General features: G+C 33.9%; 1 protein-coding gene across 7 annotated transcripts in view; it reads right to left on the bottom strand.

The window, feature by feature from the left end:
- Positions 1-15,135, bottom strand: part of LOC120013875 (probable trehalose-phosphate phosphatase J) — a 28,948-nt gene extending 13,813 nt beyond the window's left edge. For 2 of the 7 annotated variants that reach the window (XM_038865841.1, XM_038865843.1), the window contains exons 1-9: positions 14,897-15,135; positions 14,481-14,779; positions 14,228-14,368; positions 14,014-14,085; positions 13,826-13,921; positions 13,674-13,730; positions 13,433-13,534; positions 13,258-13,335; positions 13,066-13,135 (exon numbers count right to left, since the gene is read on the bottom strand). In XM_038865841.1, the coding sequence (XP_038721769.1) occupies positions 13,066-13,135; positions 13,258-13,335; positions 13,433-13,534; positions 13,674-13,730; positions 13,826-13,921; positions 14,014-14,085; positions 14,228-14,368; positions 14,481-14,750 (886 nt within the window). In that variant the 5' untranslated portion in view covers positions 14,751-14,779; positions 14,897-15,135. Of the gene's footprint in view, positions 1-12,010; positions 12,315-12,419; positions 12,528-12,842; positions 12,914-13,065; positions 13,136-13,257; positions 13,336-13,432; positions 13,535-13,673; positions 13,731-13,825; positions 13,922-14,013; positions 14,086-14,227; positions 14,369-14,480; positions 14,780-14,896 lie in introns of those variants that run through there. The other 5 variants (XM_038865838.1, XM_038865840.1, XM_038865839.1 and 2 more) reach the window with 5 other exon arrangements.
- Positions 15,136-24,301: the final 9,166 nt, after the last annotated feature.

Here is a 24,301-nt window from a genome sequence, read left to right as displayed (position 1 = left end):
GACCATGTTGGTCGTTCAACCAAGGTAGATGCCTTGGTAGAATTTTCTTGAGTCTTTCTTGACACTTTCATTTCGGCTTTTCCTAACCTTTCGGTCTTTTTGCTTTCAGCTTTTTCTAACCTTGGCTTTTCTTAATCTTTTGATCTTTCTTGACCTTCTCCTTTCGACATTTTCTGACATTTTCCTTTTCGTATGAGGTAAGACCTTGTCATGTTTTATTGATGTCTTTTTGACAAATACGAGGTTGAACCTCGTCTTTGATTGATGTCTTTCAAAATTATATTATCGTGAGACATGCTTAAAACAAACCATCATCTCCATTAGACAAGAAAGATCCTTGGCTAAGTCCCTAAACTCATACATAGTTCGTAGCCACTTAGCCGCAATGTCGAGAAACATCAACTTTGTTTTATATCTTGGTAAGGTAGATATATATTAATGTTGATTTCGAAAAACCTAATCTAATCTAATCTAACCAATCCGATCCACTCATGAAAAAGCCTCCAATTACAATCATGGGGAAAACTGGTTTATTAGGTCAAGAAAATGAAATGGTTAGAGTTTTCCCAAATTATGTATATGATTGTTAATGTTAAATTATCGAAGTAACACACATTCCCAATTACCACCCCATTGAATATATAAGATAAACCAATAACAACAAGAGGACCCTGACTATGACAGTGAGTACAAAATTAGAGATTTAAATAGGGAAAATTTTCAAGCCGGTACCACTTGTGAAATTTTTAGACACTTAAGTCCAGTCCAACAAAATTTATCCCTTTAAAGTATCACTAGTATGCTAATTATTTTCTTACCCTTGTCTTCTTCCTCCCACAGCAACTACACTTCACTTCTCTTCTTTTTCTCTCTCATCTCTCCTTACTGTTGTCTGTTGGTATCAAACCTAAACTGAAACTCATATCACCACGAACATACTCCGACCTTCCACCACCACCAATGGCCGTCCTTTTGGCCGAAAAACAATAGGAAAGCTGCGACCACAACAAGACAAAAGCCTTAGATCCGACGACGGTTCGCTACACCACCATTACTGTTGGACTCCCTTCACTAAGACGCATAATGCCCAGTCAGATAAGGCCCAAACGGCTATCGAATATGATTGTTTAAAACAGTAACATTGGTTAGCCAATGTTATTGTTTGTGGTCAGCTAATGTTACTATTTGGAAAAAACTTCAGATTTACCCAATTCCGACGATGGTTTGCCATACCACCGTTATCGTTGGACTCCCTTCATTGAAGCTCATAATGTCCAATCATATACGGTCCAAAACGGCCACCGAATATGTCCGTTTTAAAACAGTTAACATTGGTTGCTATTGTTACTGTTTTGAAAAAAATTTAGATCGGGCCGATTCTGGCGACGGTTCGCCACACCCCACCACCATGGGACTCTCCTCACAGAAACACACATTGCCCATATTAGATCTAAACCTCTTTGAAAAAATGACAAAAAAAGAACTAGATAAAATTTAAATAATTAAAAAAATTAAAATGGACTTATGAGAGATAAAATTTTTTGAAATGAATCTAAATGTCCAATAATTTTAAAAGTGGTATTAATTTGTCATTTTCCATTTAAATAGAGAGATTCTTTGTCAATGGGCAATAAGTGTGTTGTGGTCACTGACGAAGACAATAGTATGGGCCTTATCAAGCCGAACTCGGGAGATTTCGAGTCTAACTACGAGTTTGGGCTTAATAATTAAATGAGCCCATTATTACCCATTTGGGTAAGATAATAACATATATATGCGGCATAAATGAGAGATTTTGGTGAAAATTTGACCGACTTAATAAAAGAAAACAAATGTTAACTTTAAAGTTTAAATTATCACACGGGCAGAAACAACAAAGAAAGACTAAACCAACGTTCAATCACACAAATACATTGAAATCCATTAGAAAAAGAGAGGAAAACTCTCAAGGGTTTCAATATATTCCTTAAAATGAGAGATATTGGTCACTAGGGCAGGCTACAAAGCTAAAATGACAAAAATATAAAATTATGAAAATGCCCTTAAAACATAAAATGATCCATTTAAGATCCTAAACTATGTAATTTCGCGAAAATAAGGTGGGGCTAGGGACTAAAGTCTATTAGTTCTGTTCAAAATGTCATTTCGTTTCAACCAGTCAAATTTTGTCCAATTCTGACAACGTTACAGGAGACCCGATCTTAAGAAAATGAGAATCTCTAAATTTTTAGCAAGAATAGGAGGGAGTTTCATTCATCCTAATCATGCCAACTTTGTTTCATTATTTTTCAAAACCAACAATTCCACAAGACTTACAGGGATAGGAGAGCACGTTTGTTTGTGACTTTGACATGTCATTTCTATGCCAGCTATTTCAATTGATTGTATATATCAGAATTCTTTTATGTGGACATCCGCAAATCAGGGGCGGAGCCAGGAATTCAAATGAAGGGGGGTCTGAAAGGTTTATGGGGGTTCGGGGGCTATTTTTTTTAGGGTTATTTAATGAAAAATTACCCAATTTCTCATTGATTATAGCAAAAAGTTAAAAACAAAAATATCACTTAATACATAAATACCTTGTAGTTACATGAAAAGCATAACCATGACAAGGTTCAAACTCTACACATGATGTTTTGTGATCCATACCACTATATCAGAATTCAACATTTTAATCAAATATTAATCATTTTCTGTTAAAAAAATTGTAAATTTGCAACAATGTACTCAAATTATATAACAAGTATGGAGTGTGAACCTAATATATGGTATACTTTGTATTAATAAAATATATATTGAATAGTCTTTTTTATAAATATGTTAAATAGTATACTTTGTATTAATAAAATATATATTGAATAGTCTTTTTATAAATATATTAAATAGTATTAAGTATTAGATATAAGAAATATAAAAGAAAAAGAAATAACTAAACAAAATAACTAATAAAATATATATTGAATGGTTTTATTTTTATAAATAGTATTAAGTATTATATATAAGAAATATAAACGACAAAGAAATGACAAAACAAAATAAATATAAAAAAAAATGAAAACATCACTGCTTTTGTAAGCACTCGTCCTCACACCCAAGAGAAGCAAACGTAACACGTTTACCGTTTACGTTACGCCATCAAGCAAATTTTAAAATGCTTGTAGACTAATATGTATGTACTATAAAATTTTCAAAATCCAGGGGGGCCTGGCCTCCCTGGTCCCTCTGTTGCTCCGCCCCTGCCGCAAATTATATTCGGTTTCGGTTAGTTTCAGTTTTCGCGGGTTTTTTAATAGCCCTATCCACTCATGTCGTATAAATGCATAGTAAACTATATATCTATAGCTTCCGTAAATTCTTAAGCATCGACTCTGGCTCATGTAAAGTATACCATGAAGGGTAAATCATGTGATAAATGGATATGCTGGACAGGTGACAAACCTAAGATCAGACAGACTGGATACATCACTGAAGTTCATAATTCAACTTTCAACCGATTATTAAAGCCGTTGAATGATAATGGTAAAATGGAAATCTCCTCTTCATCTTATAATATTTTTTTATTATAAGAATCAATAAGCATGGACTTAAACGGGGATCCTTCTGAGATTGTGGCAGCCCTTAAACGGAGGTAGTTCCACTAACTCCTCGTGGCTTCGTTCTGGAGGAGATTCCAGCTCAATTGAATTCTTTGGGATGCTCTCGCCACTATGGGACGTCTCCCAGATTCAGCTAATACTTGTATTTTCTTCCAAGCTCTATTAATTCTCTCTATTTCTTTGAATGTAAACCTGGTTTGTCCGTCCCTTTTCAAGAAAGAAAGACAAAAAGAAAAGCATGGACTAATCGGCCCAAAGGCCCAATAACCTAAGTGTCCTAATAGGCCCAATGTTTCTCTTACAAATCACAATAGTTTATTATATTTGGTCATGACACAAAGCATTTTTAGATTCTAATTTTTGCTCTTGATTAAATAGTTAGGAATATATGAACCAAAGATGTAATAGAATGGCTAAAGACGTTTAGATTTAGGGTTTAGGGCTAAACGGTTTGAGCTCAACTTGCAAGCAGCTAGTAAAATAGTAAACTCTTGAGATTTATAATCTGTGTTAATGGTGAATTCCTTCGTTCATTAATGTCTTGATTACTTAATTATTCTATACCCTTCACTTCTAACTCTGTACGTGCCTAGTCGCATTGAAAATTTGAAATGAGCCGGATCCAGCCTTCCCTTGTTGACTAGGCCCAAAACTGTAAGTCCATTATAGGAATGGCTTAAGGGAAATTTTATTTACACACCATAAAAACAATATCGTTACATCATTTTTTAATTTTTTATAGTTTACATAAATATCATTGTATACAATGACATATTAACCCTTAAACTCAAATTTTAAAATAAATAATTTTTACATATTAATTTGAGAATGCTAAGTTTACACCAAAATTCTTAACCATTCATTTCATCTAACAATCATATTAATTGCCACGTCATCCCCGCCCCATCAACTTCTTTGATTTCTCTCTCTTTCCATAGCACTAGAGGGATTACGAAACTTAGAAGAAAGCCATTCACCATTGTTTCTGAATTCTGATACTTTACCTCTTGCTAATGTCGAATTCATTCACACGTGGAGAGAGGCTAATGGGGTTGCGGACTTTTTGGCCAAGAGTGGTGTCGACAGAAGCGAAATGATGACAGCATGGTTTGCATAACATGGTTCCTTTGGGCTAAGTTTTGAAGGGGGCTTGCACGGGTCTGCATGTTGCCTATTTAGAGTATGAGTCGTAGTGGAAGATCTATGTCTGTATTAGTGACGTTCACTACTGTTGTTTGCCTTGGGGATTCCTTGGCCTTTTCTTGCTTAGGCTTGCATAAAGCCTTCTTTATTAATATATCTGATTTATCAAAAAAAAAAAAAAACAAGAAGAAGACCCACCAAAGTTACGCCATCGAAATAGAATTTTCTTTTATTATGACAAATATAGTGGCAGCAGCATGTCAAAGTACATTTTGTCAAACGCCCTCTTGAGGTGGTTTATAGGGTTTGGATTTGTGCCTAAGTCTTGTAAGCGGATTTTAATTAATCTGGCACAAGCAAACAAGTCAAGCGGATTTGCTCAAGGATTATAGATATCGATTAAATATATGATGTCAGTGACATGTATTTAATTGATAGGTATTTAGTACTTAACATGAGGAGGTGAATTAAACAATTATAACTTGAGGGACTCAAATTGTAATTTGAGATAATATGGGGAGTTATTCAATATTAGTTTTTTGGTGGAAAATACTAATATTCTTATTTAAAAGTAAAACAATGTATGATGGATTTAGACTTTTAAATATGGTGTAGCCTTATATTATTTCCCTTGTAGGTCTCCTGCTTAGCCTAAATAAGAATTGAGTTGTGCCAAATAAGTTATGAACTAAATAAGAGAGAATTGGGCTTGTTATATTACACAAGCTTATGACCGGCCCACTCTAGGAAACCCTTCAAAAAAAAAAAAAAAGTATTATAAATACCAAGTTTGGCTGGCCATACAAGAGAAAACACATACAAAGTTTGTGAAAAGTTCCTCCCAAGGTCTCTAGGCAAAATTTATTTCACCAAAACTTTACAATTGGTTAGATGCAAACTAAGTCACTTCTAAGTCAGCTTCAACTCGATGAAAAAAAAATTAAAATGACATAGCCGAGAGTGGTCGCCCATGAGGGTTTCATTTCTCCGCTGATAGTGAAGAAGAGGGAAGAGGGCGGAGGGAGACGGAATAGGCGGAAAGGAAGAGGGAGGTAGAGGGAGAAGGAACAAGGAGACTCCTAAAACATAATGGGAAGAGTGTTTAGGTGTTTGTTGACGGTGTTGCCGGGGATGGGAGAGAACATTAATCGTTGATGGTGTTGCATAGAAAGGAGAGAGATATATAGTAATAAATGTGTGTCATTATCAGAGCAATCGTTTGGACATGATGAAATCGGTGAGGGAGTAGAATATTGAGTTGTAGGTAATTTGTGTGTAAACTTAACAAACTCATTCCTAATATTGTACAAAATAAGGGTACTTTCGTATATTCATCAAAATTTTGTGTGTAAACAGAATTTTTTTGTGTAAACTTAGAATTTTTAAAAGTTGGTGTAAAGATAGTAGATTAGCGGTGTGTAGATAAAATTTCCTACAGCCTAATCCTTGCGTGCATTTTAAGCTTCAAGGATCCAATTACTATAAACAAAGCCCAAAAGTTACAGCGGTTTGGGCCTGGGCATGCTTTGTATATGTTTGGTTTCCTCGTCTGATGGTAGGAATTGTTCAACTAGGTTGAGTGATAAGATGTGTACTCTTTCCATAACTAAAGAGATTATGGTTTTAGCAGTGAGAGATGCAGGAAAATAAAAATATTTTAAAGATAAAATTGTGAGGGAATGATAAGAAAACCCATATAGGACAGTACATGGATGCCGGAAATAACATCCACAATTATCTATCCATAATTGTGTATATTTGAAGCAGTTGGAAACTCACAATTAAGACAAAACTAGCAGTTGGCTAAGAACATTAATATTGGAATCCACCAAATAGAGAGAAAATAGTCTCAAAGTTTTGATTAATTTCCTCAAAGCAAGAAGATAATAAACCTTAGGCAGCTAAACCCTAAACCTTAGATGAAATGAAAAACACAAAAAACGAAGTTATAAAAATCTCCGAAAAATACTAAAATGACTTTTCGATACCCCTAAAAACAATGGAATTTGAGCAAAATAAGGTGGAGCTAGTGACAAAGCCATTAGTCTTGACAATCGCGTCAAATTGGGTATCTTAGTCAAAATTCGTGTAATTCTAAACTTATGACTTTTCGATCATACTAGTTGGTTTGTTCGTGATTAACTTGAAACACTAGTTCTATATATATATAATATTAGAAATTTAATCTTAATAGAAAAGGCATGCGATGCAAAGAAATGGTACTTTAAATGAGTGTTGGATTAGAGGAAGAAAACTTTAAAAGGGTAGACAATGAGAAACTATATATAAAAAAGGCGACCCAGTACTCTCCTTCCTGGAAAATTTTGGTGTTGCAAGTTATAGCCAGTTATGCAATTATGGAAGTTTTGAAAGTAGCGTTTGCTTCCCCACCTTTTCTGATACATGCACTTGCACACATGCCCCCCCTAGCTAAAATGGTCAATTATATGTTGCTTCCTTAGATTTTTTTTCTTTACTTGAATACTATATGTACAAATGATAATAGTTAGTCTTTGTACTTGCATATACAATAATATAAACACCCACTATATTTATCAAAAAAAAAAAAAAACCCACTATGGTTGGCATGTGTATTTGTATATAATTATCAAACGTATAAAGTTTGACAAAAACATCTCAAATTAAATTAGCGAAGAAGAAGAAAAAGATTGTATATATATACATGGTGGACTTCAAGAAGAAGAAGAAATTAGTACATGTTTTATATAGATATTAAAGGCAATCTAGCTAGTACTAATAGCTTTTGACAAAAAAAAAAGAAAGAAGATAGTTTGTTTTTATTGGCTAGGTTCCTTGAATTGTCATCTTCACATTTCGGACAGAATTATATCCTCTGTCATTTCGTCGTAAAGTTACCCTATACCACACGTTACAGACTTACAGGAAACTATGGATGAAGACAAATATATATATACACAGAGAGAGAGAGAGAGAGAGAGAGAAGAGAGAGCTTTTTGAACATTAATTATTTAATTCTACCTCTAGAATGAAACCTGGACAAGTCAATCACGTATGTATCATATAGAATTATAAATACCTAATTATATGCTATATATGTTAATTATTCATCATAAATTCAAAGAACTTGACACCTTTTGAACAAAGTCAAAAACTTGGCAGTTGGCACCTCTAAATAATTGTAAACTAAATCACCTTCCATATTATGCAATCGTAACATGCAGTAATTAAAATTTTCTTCAATATTTCGAAAAAAAAAATCTTCAATTAATATTGTATGCTATGTTGTAGCTATAGGAATTATAGTTTTATTAATGGATGAAACACTGAAACGTACTTTGGAGTCATGAAGTGAATGATTTTATTGTAACACAAAAACCGACTAATGATCCATCAACACATTCCCAACTATTAATTATTTTCTCTTCTTTCTTCATCTCTTACAATCCTTTTCATTTGTTTGTCCGGATTAACCAATGTCGACTCATAATTCCACTCATTTGTTCCCCATAACAATGGCATCTTGGGGCCTCACATGCCAGTCCACGTGACCATGTTGTTTGACACTTACAATAACATGTGTGTGTGTGTGTGTGAGAGAGAGAGAGACTCAAAGAATATCCCAAGACAAACCACCACACACCTTCATTGCGGGGACGTGTCGAAGATGCACTATATGGAAAGGTTCCCTTCCCATGCTACCTTACAAAATGCAGCCATATCAACTTTATATTATACGATTGTATGACCTAAAAAGCTAACCATATATATATATATAAAAAATACATCAAACAAATATATATATACATATTTATTTGAATTACAATTATTTGTAATGTTTATGGTCTTAGTTGTCACACATGAAAGATTTCGCATGGTTTGGGTAGGTGGGAGCATGAGGGAGTCAAGTGAGACCACAATCTACAATGTAACACAAATAACAATTAAATGTACATGAGATCTATAAATATATATATATATATATATGTATGTATATATAGGAATTCTCACATAATGGTCTAATATAATGATGTAAAATAAGTGTCTATGTTTACACCATTGATTTCAAACATGTAGAATCCAAAATATTAGACTCACTTGTCATCTCATTCATCCACACCATTAAAACGTAACCTTTATTTAACATCTTTACATTAAACTTTTATGTGAAAATTTATATATATATATATATATATATAGAGAGAGAGAGAGAGAGAGAGAGAGAGAGAGAGAGAAGATGTGGAAGAAAACAAAGGCGTAAATGTAGGAGTGGAAAGGGGGAGAGATGTTAGTAGTAAGTGATAGGTAGTTGGGTACATTGGAGAAGGGACTCATGTTAGCTTTCCTACCAATAATTGAAGCTTAGGAAGACATAGTTTATCTGAGTTTTAAGGCACCAATCATGCATAGAAGGGGATCTAGTGGACTCCATCTTTACACGTCCCAAAAGAGAGAGCGGAGGTTACCAAAGCCTTAATTGGTGCCATGTTAAGTGTCCCAAGCTTCCTATATGTGTGTGTGTGTTTTTATTCACATCAAACTCATACAATAAGTGGATTCCAACTCCTCATTCAACCAATTTAGATTCCTTTACGTACTAGTAGTGGGTTTCCCTTTCAACCAGCCAAACCAAAAAGCTCCTTCAAAAAACTATGTAAAAACATAAACCCTAAAAAATTTGGAGGATATTCTTCTCCTTTCTTTTCCCTTTTCTCTAATGTGGGGCTGCCTGCATCAAAATCTGAGCATCCAATGGAGTTGGCATTTTATTATGTTTTTGAGCAATGACTGTTTGGGTTTACGAGATCACCAATGCTTGTTGATGTTTGTCAAAAGGGTTTAAGTTGATTTGTGGTATGCCACAAAGAAGGCAGGTCTTGCTTGAAATTATATCATTTAATTAATCACAAATTTGATCAATCATTGACACCCTTATCATCATATTTAATTTCCTGGTTAAAGCTTCGACATAATTTTTGGGTAGAAAATTTGAGTAATTCGAGGAAATGGTCAACCATTCAACCTATATAATACTTACCTAGAAGTACAATGATTGAATTAGATGGGGGAGGAAGTAGCTAAAAGTATAAGTAATAGGATCAAAAACCTGTGGATGAAGTGAGAAGTGCATCTGAGATTTGATGCAACTTAAAGATTTTTTTAAGGTTAAAAGAAAAATTATATACGTCAGTTATATGATCCACAATAATGTATGGTTTTGAGTGTTGGTTTTTTTTTTTTTTTAGGGGAAAAAAGCATATCAATAGCTGGTTAAGAAATAAGAATGTTTCTTTTGATGTATGGTCACACATACGAGAAAAGATAGGATAAAAAATGACCTATCTTGCTACAATTATTGATCTAAGCTAGTTACACCGTGCAACTTGATGTTTAAAAGTAATATTGTACCATCCATGCATGTATGTATATATATATATCCATGCAGTGAAAGAACGACCCCTCGACCATGCAAGTGCGACTTGGAGAATAATAAAAGGAAAGATAGCTCGAAAAATGGAGTCGTATATATAATAGCACAAACAATCTTTTTGAAATATCGACCCATAAAACATTCTTTATGACTCAGCATAAGATACTAAAATTTATTAAAAGTTAAAGAAAAAAAGAAAAGAACTTGACCCCCTCGATCATGGGGTCTCAACATTACCCAAATCGACAATATTTATCTTTTAATTAATTTCACTTTGTCATCAACCATATGAACAAAAAACTATATCACCAAATAAATACATGCAAGCAACGATCGAATAGTAAGTTTTTTTGGCTAATATGGTAAGGATTTGGCGTACTTAATATTGCAAGTGAAGAAAATGTGCAAGTTAAGACCAATAATGCACATGCATAGTACTGGTCAACCTATATTGAAACAAAGATATATAAGAGATTTCCTTGTTTGGGTTTCATTGGAGTTTTTCGAAAATTTTGGTAAGTTTTTGTGATGAACCAATTTTAGCGTGTATCTACATAATTGAGTAAGAGCTAGAGCTTTATGGATATTTATAGACGTAGATGCTAGGAATCTTATCCCTTCGAAATGACAGTATTTGAGAATGTTCTTCCATATTTTCCAGGGAAGCATATGATACGATTTTTTTAATGAAAAACTCATCCAAGACAATAGTTACATTGGACTACACCGTACATGGTAAATTTGGGGTATGTGAGTCCCACATCCCACACGTACCAAGTAATTATAGGGTCTTCGATTTTTGGGTGACTCCAAATAAATTTATTAGACGTGAGAGTTGAACGTACTGAGGACATTTTGCCTTTGGCAATGTTAATCCTGAAAATTTATCAACCACCAAATCTCTCTTGGAATTGATAAATGATAGTATCTACGTCATCTTGAAAGAATAGTGTACAAATTTTGCCACACAACGCATACATTAATTTAATCTTAGGAGTGTAAAAATTGCAAAAAAATTGTAATGTATTTGTGACGAAATTTTAGGCTGATAAATATTAATGTACCGCAAATCTAATTTTTCATATTTACTTTGCGAATTAATGGCTGTGTTAGAAGGCAGATTTAGTGCGCAAATAGCTAGCCAAAAAAAACCCACCTCTGAATACATACATACATACATACATATATATATAGAAGTAGATTTTGAGATTCAACATCACTCGCATGGGAGATTTGATTTGAGGAGAAATGCCTAGCTATATATTTAGTTGTTTCACTCGCATGAAAGAGAGATTGTATATTTATACGTCGAAAAGGTCTTGCATATAAAAGGTGACGAGAAGAATACAAATTACATATAGTTAGAGAAAGGTGACAAAAGAATTAATATTATTATAATACTACTTTAATATGGTTACAACCCTTTTGGTTGACGAGAAATTGGAATTTCTCCAGATCCTGCCACGTGTATGCGATTCCCATACAACTTTTTATCACATGGATCGTGCATCGTAAAATCGATTCTGATCTAATTTTCATGAGTTTGATCCAATAATTCATGGTTATAATCAGCTTAATTGGTATTATTGAGAAAAAATAATAAATAATGAGAGAGAATAAAATCATCGGCATAACATTTTTTTATAACCGAGAACAACATCAAATAAATTTCTCATTTTGGACAATTGACGTGTACATAAACTAGATCATCAGGTTCACACGCATACAAGTTTTTCACTTGATGACAAAATAAATTAAGTTAAAGTCCAACGCAAGGTCACAAAGATATTGTTCGTAATGAGAATTAAACTTAGGATCTCACAAGTTCATATGATTTCGGCTTAGAAAGAAATCATAAAACTACAAAAGCATTTCTTGTATTGATAGTCATGTTACAAAACTACAATAGCTAGAGCTAAGTGTGCACACCCTTGTATAAAGAGAGTTACAAAGATGTACAACATTACAAGAAATTACATTTATAGTTGGATCCCACCCCAGCTACATTCCCTAATTTGAAGGGTATAAGGCCCAATAATAATAATTAGTTAATTTATATTAATATTTGTCAATACTTGCAGAAGCAGTGCTCTTCTTTACACCCTGGTTTCCTCTCCTAAGGACATCTGTTTCCACTCTACCAATCGCTGCAAAAAGTCCATAACCTGTAACAATTAATATTACATGTTAGAAATAAAAATTAAGATAAAAATGTAAATTAAAGACATGCATATATATTGTGGGCAAAAATAATGCATGTATATATATATATATTGTGTACTTGCCTCGTTGGGTTCCTGCAAAGAATAAGAGGCATTGGTGTCCTTTGGAAATTTGGACACTAGAATCCCAAAACCTTGTCCTCTTTCTCTCAGGATCTGAAATATCACAACAACAAAAATATTAAAAAAAAACCCAGATGCTTTAATTATTTTTCATCAATGAGCGTTAAAATAAATATCTAATGGACATGCTATAAGCATAAGAGTTTTCTTGACTTAGTAAGATACATTTTAAAATCGTGAGTTTTGAAAGATCTTGAAAACCTTGTGATGGATTGGACTTAGACATGAAAAGGCCTACATGCAATACCTTACAATGATAGTCAAATTCGGACAAGAAGTCTATTGGTGTTCCCTAACGAACAGAACAAACTTAAAAAATAACATGGTTAATTTGTCAACTTTCGATACCTTAAATGCATCTTCATCTGTTCTGTCATCTCCAATGTAAACAGGGAATACATCACTACAATTAGCAAATCCTGTAAAGAAAGCAGAGACAATATAATAATAGTTAGTGACCTGTTTAATAATATATATGTATACTTCCTTTTATTATTTTATTATAACTTTGTACCCCATATATATGTTTTTATAATAATATTTGATTAAAGAAAAGTAATTAAAAGCTTACCAAGTGACTCCAACAAAAATTCGAGGGCCTTCCCTTTGTCCCATTTGATGGTAGGTCGGATTTCTAACACCTGTATTAAATATGAAAAAATATATATAATTTAATTAAAAAATTCACAAAAATCATTTTGACAAGTATTCATATGCCACGTCACATATATATATGTACGTACGTACGTATGTATGTATATACCTTCCTTCCTTGTGTAAGTCGAAGCTTTGGGTACTCCTTAATTACTGATTTAACCTGCTGTATTAGTTCATCCCATTTCTGCATTATATTAATCTTTAAGTCAGTTTAACATACATAATAATATTTAATAATATTGGGAATTAATAATAAACAACACAAGCCATAAATCTTTTACCTTTTCTTCAACACAGCGAAAATGAACAGACAAGCAGAACTTGTTGTTCTCCACTTTAGCGCCTGGAGTTGATTTTGTTCTCTCTATAAGTTCCTTGTAAACCTGAAAAGTTCAAATTCAAACCATCATTAATATATGTAGAGATTGGTGTATCCTTGGACGAGTTATATTTGGATTGGGATCGACAAGGGGGTTTGACCCGTCAATGAAGACTCTTCTTTTGTTTGACCACAAAACTAACCTCATCAATCATAGGAAGAAATTCACTGGCAGGTTGACAGAGAACAGCTCCACCACCCTGAAAAAAAAAAGAAGCAAGGTTAGACTTGGAATCTCAAGTTGAATGAAGAAGAAAAGGAGTAATAACAACTTCATCAATTCAAACACACTGACTTTCTTGTATTTGGATCCTCCTTTCACTGGTCCTCTAATATCCATGCCATGGCTTCCAGCATAGTAGAGCTCAGCCAGTCTAACAAATTTATACACCTGTGTACGTTCAGACAAGTCAATGAAGACTTCATATGATGAAGAAGGACTGAAGGAGATTGGATGTATTGAAATTTTATCTCCAAATGTACCTTGTCTCTGCATCTGCCACTAACTATGGCGGTTGGAAAACACCTTGCTAACTTTCTCAATGTTGCTCGCATCTAAATATATACAGGTTAAGAAATAATTAGTGATAATCAAATAGTGAAGGAGAAGAGAGTTGTGTTGATATAGAATATATATATATATATATATAGAGAGAGAGAGAGAGAGAGAGACAAACAGAGGGACAGAAGGGCTAACCTTCTTTGACATAAAAGCTCGGTCTGGGTCTTCCACAATCGGAGACAGAGTTCCATCGTAGTCCAGAAACATCACTATTTGCTTCCCCTTTGAAGCATCAATTATTTGCTCAAACATCTCCAAGGCGGATGGATGTTGATCCTGTCAGTTCCATTTTTATCAAAATAAAAATCCGAGGAAAGAATTTAAATGTTAATTCGAAAACAATATTCATGGTGGTGTGTTTTTTTTTTTATTTTTTTGTGGTACTCACCATCCAAGAAGTTTGGTCATCAACAAGAGAAGGTGTGGATTTGTGATGGGTAGGAGAGGAAGCTCTCATTGAGTCAACCAAGGCATTAATTGTAGCTCCACCATTGATTTCAAGGTTCTTCAAGAAATTCTTTCTTGAAATGGAGATATACCCTCCTGGCGCCGCCGGAGGCTTCTGCGCTGCAGTAGAAAAGATCGACGAGTTCGCCACAGCAACTGTGATGGCCAAGTTGATGGTTGATTCAGGCACTACCACATTTTGGTTTGTCATTTTTCTCAGTTTTCTTCAGTCAGGACTTTCTATGAACACCCAAAACAAACTTTTAGTATAATGAGCTCTGGTGTCTCTCAAGATTACCATAACAAGAATCAAATTAAACCCATTTTTGAAAACATAGGCATTCAAATTAATGGTACCTTAACAGATTCTTCAGAGGATGAGCAAGTGAACGAAACAGAGAAGCAAAAACAGAGTGCTGCTCTGCTCTGTCTTAGAACCTCAAGCTACAAGAATTAAAGAGTAGATTCTAGTAAAGAAATGAACAAAGCTGAGACAAACAAGCCACACAAAGATCTTATGTGGAAGGAGAGGGAGAGGGAAAGAGACTGTGTATTTGTGTCGAAGAGACAGTGCCGAATGGTCGATTTATAGTCGCATTCGGCCCTTCTCAAACAAAATGCGAGAAAAGGAACCAGATACTAACCGACGAACCCTGTGCACCCGTCAAACACTTAAATGGGACCCACAAAGGAAAGCCTCGGTCCCATCCTCTCTCTTTCCCCACCCCCCAAAATCTAGATGTGGGGCTGTCCCCGATACTGGGGCTTTGGCCCTTGGTTTGTGTCCGTCTCACCACCATAACCTCTCTCGATCAGCCACTGCCAGCTAACAGTTTGTCCACGTGGCGTGCATGCTTTGGATGACTCATCTAGCAGATTATGCCACGTGTGCTGGCAGATCATGTTTCCTAAACCCTAAAACCAATTACAATAACAATTGGAATTAAGTAAACACCATCTCTAAATTCTAATTTGCAATAGTTAACGTAACGCCGAAGGTAATGGTCAACAAAACTAACAACAAAAACCTAACCGGTGATGCAAGTCAATACGTATACTTCGCAGAAGCATCATGAAAAGTGGAATTCATATTATATTATATTGATTATTAATGGCAAGAGAGAATTGAAATACTTGACCACCCCATGCAAACATATTGAACCAGAATCATTGTACGTAATTATGTACACACCCTTTCAACCAATAATACCTAATCATTGGTATTATCATTCAAAGATGCTAGCATTGACATTGACCAATTATATGTACAAGCTAGCCCGAATTGATGAGAATTTTCTACAAACCATCTACTTTGCTAAGTAATAGTTATACTATAATTCAATAAATAAAAAGCTAAATGTCAAAACTGATGTGGATGGAATGGCCTATATTGCATTTTTTAAGAAGTATGTGGGATTGAGTTGAAAATATGGTTGACTCAAAACGACACGTATTTCAAACCAGTAGCTTTGTCATTACAACCATTGACTTTTGGCCAACTTACATCGTTTAGGCCTTCAAATTAACAATTTAGTGTTTTCTTTTAAGTTATTTTAGGGTTTTGATTGTATTATTTAGATTATATCCTCTTGATGACAGTTTTAGTTTGGATTAAAATAATATTGAAGAGATGTTATTCTTTTCCACTCTTGGTATTCATTTGAATCAACAAGGTGTTGAAAATTTGAAATTGTTATTCGTGATTTAAATCAACAGGCTCAAATACAGTCTCGCTTCATCATGTTGCCTATAATTTAGAAAATTTGAGTTACAAATACTCCTCCGCTCAAACTAATACATTTGCATTCGCACGATCATATGTTACTTGTTTGCAATCTTTGTATGTTTTTTTTAAGAGAAAAAAATTTGAACATGTTCCATGTTTCCACTTTCTATTATATGGTCTAGATCTAACTACATATACAAGAGAGACATAAATGGGGGTACCCTAAAAACTGTAGAGCAGCCACCTGGCCCTGGTATATGACGTACATATACAAGAGACTTAAAAGTAGGGTACCCTACAAAACTGTAGAGCAGCCATCTGGCCCTAGTACATAAGGTGGATATGAGTTGTGACAATATAATACAAAAAGAGTGTCTTAATAATAAGGAGACAAGAAAGTCCAACAAAAAAAAGCCTGGTTAGGCTTTCTTAACAGTCAAAAAAATCAGAACAAAAAGTGCAGAGAAGACTGGAGAAGAGATGAAGTAACACAAAGAGGCAGGCAGGATGCAGATGGGAAACGACGTTACACGGCTAGCAGCCTAGCATAGCACAATTATGTCTTCTTCCTCTGTATCTAGTCTCGAAACTTGAAAAAACGAGAAAAAAAAAACCCTAGAAGCAGGACTTACTTACCAAGAATATATGAACAAAATAAGATTCTCTGTTGACTAAGAATAACCAGAAACCACTGTTTGAAGATTTGAATGTTTCCTTCTTTTTTATTAATTTAAAGTCTTAAACTAGAAAAAAGCAACAGAATTGTTCACATGTTGTTGTATTAGTATATGATCTTGTGTAACCAAATTTTCTTAACGTACCTAATCATATATATATATATATATCCCGTTCACATTACATATTCTGGCAAGAGAAAATCCTTCTTTTTGTGATTTTAGGACTCAATACGGGAGGCTTAATTAAGAGATGCTTTGGAAATGCCGGTTCTTAGTTTTAATTGCAGAGTTATTATTATTTTTTTATGATCAAATATAAATGTGAACAAACGTAATAATTAAAGTGTAACAAGAAACCTTTGTCCCATGTATATAAAAAAAGAAAAGAAGAAAAGAAAACCTTTGTCAATCCAAGAAGAAGAGTGTCGTGTGTGAGACTCATAGAACGTAACTGTTAAGAAATTGATTTATTCATGTTCACAAACCAAGATCGAGATTTGCAAGTCAATAGTCACACTTTTTACATATTTTTTAATAACGTGCGAGAATTCAAAAAATGAAAAAGTCTTATAGAGTAGGTGCGCCTGCTGACACAAAGTTAGCCAATGCTTATTCTCCAGATACTGTCACTGCATCTTCTCCGAGAAAAGGAGTTCACGACCCATAAGGCATTGCTCCATCAAGTTTTTGTCCATTGCGAAAAATTCTCCAACTACTACCTCTCCTAAGAATCCGTGCCGTGTCTCCATCCCAATGTGATTTATCATGATCCTCTCGAACTAGCTATTGATCATCATGTTGATAAGCTATTGCCTCACAAATTCTGAGTGTCAAATATTGTCTAAGGAACTCGAGAGGTCATAGGTCACTCGTAAGTCCCGTTGGGGTATACCCCTCCTATTTTGTACATAATTTTTTTTTAAATACAACACTCACTTATAAAAAAAAAGTTTGGCTAAGGAAGAATGTCATTCGTGAGACACCATGACACACATAGAGAAGTACTATTACCTCGTAAGACGAATAACCTAGTTGTAAAGCAAGTCCCACTGTTTTTTTTCTGGTTACCTAGCTATATATGCATGTCATCTTCTTCTTTTTATTGTAAGGACCTATGCATGTCATGACTACTAATACCATGAATAGAAAATCACTATCTTTTGAAGGACCGGTTGTAAAGTGTTAGCCGTCTACCCAACAAGAAACATCCACAGATGACTGATCCCAACACATTACAACAGAACCTGTACATATATAATGTCTTAATCGCAACTCTCTGTAACTAGCTAGGTTTTTACAACTCTCTTTAGGGACAATGGCCCACGCACACTGCTCTCTTCTTGACCCGACACCACACGTGCGCCTAAGGCATCTTCCTAATATTAGGGACGTGGCACCATACAGAGCTTGCATGTGGGTCCCGAATTGGAGCTTAGTGTCGGCGGATTCGAGAATAAGAGCATGTGTAACATGTGCATTCAATTCCACCAATATGAATATTTATATTTACATACAATTCGAGGACATTACATATTTGTTTGGCTTCGAATGGCCTGTGGGTGTTGCGTTGGATCATTCATATTGGGTTCACATGCCTTGCAAACTTGAATGATGTCAAAACCTATAAGCCATCATATTCCATTTTTAATCACTAACCTAATTTCATTGGAAACTGTTTATGTGATTTGAACTTGATGGTAATTGGTATGAGTTGTGATAAAAAACAACTTTTTGATTGTAAGAGTCTTAGTTGATTAACAAGATGTGAAGAAAATGGGTGTTGCATTAAGCCAATTAGGTCAAAAAGTTGAGTCTAGACAAGTGTTTCAAAGTCTATATTGTGCCTTTTGAGGTGGGTAATTAAAGAAAGAAAGAATAGTTTGGTATGAGTTGACCGTAGGTGAAAGAACCAAGGAACATTATTTAGCCAGAACAATGATAGAGATCCTTAAAATTTGACCTTTAAAATCTCTTAAATCTATGTAATATTAAAATAGTCATTGATTAAAAATATATATATAGGACCTACTTCACATCCAACACTTCACATTTTATTTTATAATAATACCAATACACACATTAATTATATAAGTTTTGGTTACTAAAATATCCCAATATTTTTCGTCTCAGCTATCACATATGTTGGGATGAATACGCATTATTTATGTGAAATCGTGAGTTTCACATGATTGATAGATATGAAATTATATGTGTTTATGTCAGTATTTATGATAGTTGAAATAAAAGTAGGGGGACATGTAAGATTTTGTCGGTTGATCGGACCTTTTTTGTGGGGTAATCCTAGTCAAACCTATGCAGGCATGACAATTAAACATAGAGTTTTTTCCTCTTCCTACGCGTGCAATTGACCAAAACATTTCATGTCGGTTTAAATTGAACGAAGACTTGGAAACTTGCCTGCTTTTCCTCTAAATTTTGTGCGGGTTTGTCAGGTTCAATGTCTTTTGAAGACAATTTTTTTTAATATAAAAATTGGTCCTACTAACTTGTATAGCCTCTTAAGATGTAATAATCATGGGGAAAAAAAATTGTTTTTTGGTTGGCAGACAATTCCCAGTTAGAAAAAAATATCAACAAGTCTTTGTTCCAGTTTGGGCCACCTATCAATTTGTGATTGGGACCTCTTTTTTTTCTTTTTCTTCCGTAGTTCAACATCCCTTTTTTCTTAATTTTATTGATCCTATTTTTTTAGAAAAAAAATTACATTTCTAATAGATTATTGTAGAATTAATAAATAAATTATGTAGTGAAGCTAACTAATAAAATATAAGAAACTAATAAATTATTGTTAGTTGTGTTGTCCGGTGATTGTTTTTTCCGTAGTTCAACAAGTCTTACGCTGTTATCGCGATGTTAGGTGTAATTTTGCTATGAAACGAATTGTTGGGACTTGTACCCTTTTTAAAAATAATGTAAGAAACTAAGATTGTTGGACACAATATATTGCCAAGAAAAGCGTATTTGGAGAATATTTCTCATTAAAAATAACCCCCTAAAGACTAAAACATGGTACTTATACATCGTACAAAAAGGCTTGAGCAGGGATGATACCTCTCAAGCAATCAAGCACTGAAAACCAACGCATATATGTCCAGAGTTGCCCCGCTCAAGCAGACTGTACAAAGGTCGAGTAGATTGGATCTGAATTTACAACTAAATATATATATTTGACTCATTCTAAGATATGTATACACATATACGACAGAGAGAATAAAAACAATAATATTGTATAAGAAGTTTTATGAATAGCAAAAATAATTAATGAAATTAATAAAAATGGGTAAAAAAAGAAAATTAATGATCCTGAAGCAGTTTAGGTACTGGTCCACACAATAATATTCCATCAAATTATGGAACTTTTGAAAAGTCGAGAAATGAAACCAAATATTCACCTCATCGATCTGTCAATTTTTGAGACCATTGAGATGTAAAGTATTATGAGATTCCAACTCAATAAGCCACTATACATATGACACCTACAATTCTCCTCTTTCTTTCTTTTTTTAGGGTTCCCGGAGAACCTAACCAACACCATGACAGGTAACCGAAATAACTGCCACGCCGACCCTTTATCATCTTCTACTTTCGGTTACTATTGGTCTTTAAAGATGTATAGAATTATTGGTCTTTAAAGATGTATAGAATCCTGTCTTCCAATGCCATCTTACAGCGGCGCCTAATGGTCGGAACCCACTCTTTGGGCGTAAAGGGAAAAATATATATATATAACACTTCTACTCGGATTGAAAATTGGACAGTTAAGTAGAGTTATGGGAGGAGACTACTTTATTCACCCTTAGTTGGATAGAATGCAGCATTAATGAGAGTCACGAGTTTTGAGTTACAAAAATACCTTTGTTAAAGTTGAAATTATTGAAAAAATAATTTGTGGATGATTTAGAAAATTATTTCTGTCACCTCACCATCTCTAAAATTGACGGGTTATAAAATGTTGAGTTTAAGAGTTAAAAATGAAGCCAATAAAACCCTACGGTTGTGTTTGGTATCACTTCCAAAAATTTTGAAAACAAAAATATAAAACATAAAATTGAAACTTGTTTGGTTGAACACTTAAAACTGAAACAAAAATTGAAAACATCAAACTGAAAAAAAAAGTGTGTTTATGCTTTTATTTTCATAATAATGGAATATATCCACACCATTATATTTTTTATAACTGCAGCATTTGCCGTGTTTCACTATTGAAAACATCAGCAGAAAGAAAAAAAGATAAGAAATAAAACAATAACCCAAAGTATATTTGATCATTGTCTTCATATCTCTATGCAATTTGTAATATAAAATCTTAAAGAAAGTGAAATCTTAAAGAGTGTTTGGATTGAGGGATTTGGGGGGAAGGGAAGAGAAGGGAGGGGAGGGGGAGAGAAGGGAAGGGAGGGGAAGGGGGACTATTTTTCCCTCTCCCATATTTGGATAGATAAAAAAGAATGAAAGAAAATTTGTTTAATTTACTAATTTATCCATATTTTTATGTTAAAATATTATGTACAAAGGTAAAATAGATATTTAACTTACAAATGACTAAATTAGTAATTCCTTTCCTCCAAATGACTCCATTTTGGAGAGAGAATTTTAACAAAAATTTAATGAAATCTTCCTCCCAAATCTCTCCCCTTAATTTTTAATAAACTATCCAAACAAAGAAATTTGAAAGAAACTCCATTTCTCTTCCTTTCCCTTCCCTCCAAATCCCTCAATCCAAACACACTCTAAGAGTTAAAAATGAAGCCGATAAAACCCTACGTTTCCCCCCCCCCCTTTCAAGGTATTATGATCCCATTAACCATTTCCATGGGCGATTTGATGTAGTGGGACCTCTTCCTAGTAAATTCCACGTCGGCATGACGGACTTCCACGTAGACGAACCAAAGTCAACATCTGAAAACAATGAAATTCGTCAAGTTGTACACAACATAATTTTCAATAAACTTCTTTAATTTTTTTTTTAAAAAAAAATGAAAGGAAGAAGCCTGGACAACTAAAATTAGACATTGCCAAAGTCAACAATCATTTTATTTTATTTTTAGGTCAATAATAGAGAGTCGAAGTTCAGTTTGAAAGGAGCATGAATTAGCTATACATATACATATATATATATATATATATATATATATATATATATACATGTATATATTGTCAAGAATACCACATCGGTTTAGTAGTACCAAATTGATATGGTATATAAGGATGCCCATGTCCCTATCACAATAAGAGGATTTTTTTATGGGTTCAAGTATCATTAAATAAGACGATTCATGAATAATAAAGTCATGCGGGTTCGATATATTCATAAGAATCGGTATATAAATTCAAAACGAATAATATTTTTGATGTGATTAGGCTCAAATTTTAACATATATATGTGTGTGTGGGTTTGATACTAATCCTAGGCATGTTCTTTTGCACATACAAAAAATGACAAGATATTTTCAACATAGAATCTTTGAAGATGCATTGGCTTCATATTACTATTGAAAAGACTTCATGAACAGGGATCACCATACATTTACTAGCCATAATTAATTACTCAAATCATGCATTAATTAGAACCCATCATTGACAAATTTAAGTGACAAAAATTTATGAACAAACCGACCGACTTGTCTACATTTCTTTATCATGCAATTAATCTAGATGCTATGGCCGCACCTTCTTTTATATTTCCAAGTAGGAATAATTAGATTGTTCTAATTAGGAATCAAAATAGGAATTAGGGTTCTTAATTTGGTTGCGCACCACCATTGGTTAATTTATTCATTTTCAAAAAGCACTGAAAATTATTCCAAGTACAATGGCACCAATTGCTTTGGAAAAAAGAAAATGAAAAATTGGAATCTAATAAGAATGTAATAATTCTAGGTAGAGCTTACGCAGCCCTACCAAGTGGTACCTAGACCAAAATCTCTGAATGAGGCATATATTTGCCTTCCCAAGTGACCAAGCTAGATTTGTAATGCTAGCCCGACGCACCTAATTCCTAATTGAGAGTCGCTTTATTGCACATGGTTAAGTCAAGACAAGATGTGACCATAAACGAATCAAATTAAATTTAACCAATATCATATCATCATTGATATTTATTTCTTTTCATGTTTCCTGTTTTGTTTGGAAGATGAGAAGATAGATCCCTAACCATCATATCATCTCTTGGGCAATCAAAACTAATATTAACAGTGATAGACCTCCATGCAATCAGGATTCCGGTTGCTGAGGTGTATGAATATCATTTAAAATGCATATGGAGTCCATCATATGCATTTTAATTTTCGTCCATACACTTTATCAGCAGCTGGAATTACCGGGATTCCAATTGTTGGCATGTTTATGTTTTTCGAGATGCAAAAGAAAGTCAAATGAAGATAAATGGCTTGTTAGATAATTACTCATGATCAAATCCGCGTGCCAAAAGGTACAATATCAAGATAGAAAAGGTTAATTGCTTATTTTTATATATATTTTAGGTTAATTAATTAATTAGCACAATATCAAGATAGATTAATAATGCATAAACTAATATATTAGTGGGATAGGCGAAAAGGATCTTCAACGGCTCTAAACCCTCCACAAATCTTTTAAAAACAAAGCATATTATTTATTACACAAAGAACTTCACTTTCTCCTCTAGGCGATGTGGAATTTAGAACATTGTCCACCTTTACCCAATAACTTACTCACTCGATGGCTTTTGCCAATTATCTTCTGACGGCTAAATCATTGTTTATGTCTATAATGTTTCTCGAATTTCTCGATTATGTCCTCCAAGTTCAAAATTTATTAATTATATCATTGATATTTCTAAAAATTTTCAATTCTGTCCCAATTTCAATTTTCCGGCAGGTTAGGCGTTGGAATTTGCCCAACTGATTATTGAATTGACAACATGGCATACATTTGTCATTTTGGTAAGAAAAAGATATCCGCGTCATTAAAAAAGCCAACACATAAAAAACCCTAATTTATAAATAAAAAATTGCAAACTCCTTTAGTCCTCTTCTTCTTCTTCTTCGACGGTTTCACTTTTGTGGTATGATAAAGAATAAGCAGAAACAGAAGCATAAGCAATCCCAACAAATAAATCAAGCACCAATTATAAACCCATGATTCTTCTTCTCATTAACCCTCAAAATACCAATCCTGAAGCTCCTCCAAACCTTCCCAATCTTTAACACCATGAGACCCTTCCATTGATCTCCAAGAATCAACATAGGTATCCTTTGACTCCATGGCCAATACCACACTCTCCCTAAATCGAAACCCATTCAACTTGTGTTGTCTCCTTGGCTCCAAATTGGAGCAGAACAAGCTCAAATAATCTCG

The sequence above is a fragment of the Tripterygium wilfordii genome, chromosome 13 (assembly GCF_013401445.1).
Source record: "Tripterygium wilfordii isolate XIE 37 chromosome 13, ASM1340144v1, whole genome shotgun sequence".
Classification (NCBI taxonomy): Eukaryota; Viridiplantae; Streptophyta; class Magnoliopsida; order Celastrales; family Celastraceae; genus Tripterygium; species Tripterygium wilfordii.
This window is presented reverse-complemented; position numbering and strand designations above follow the sequence as displayed.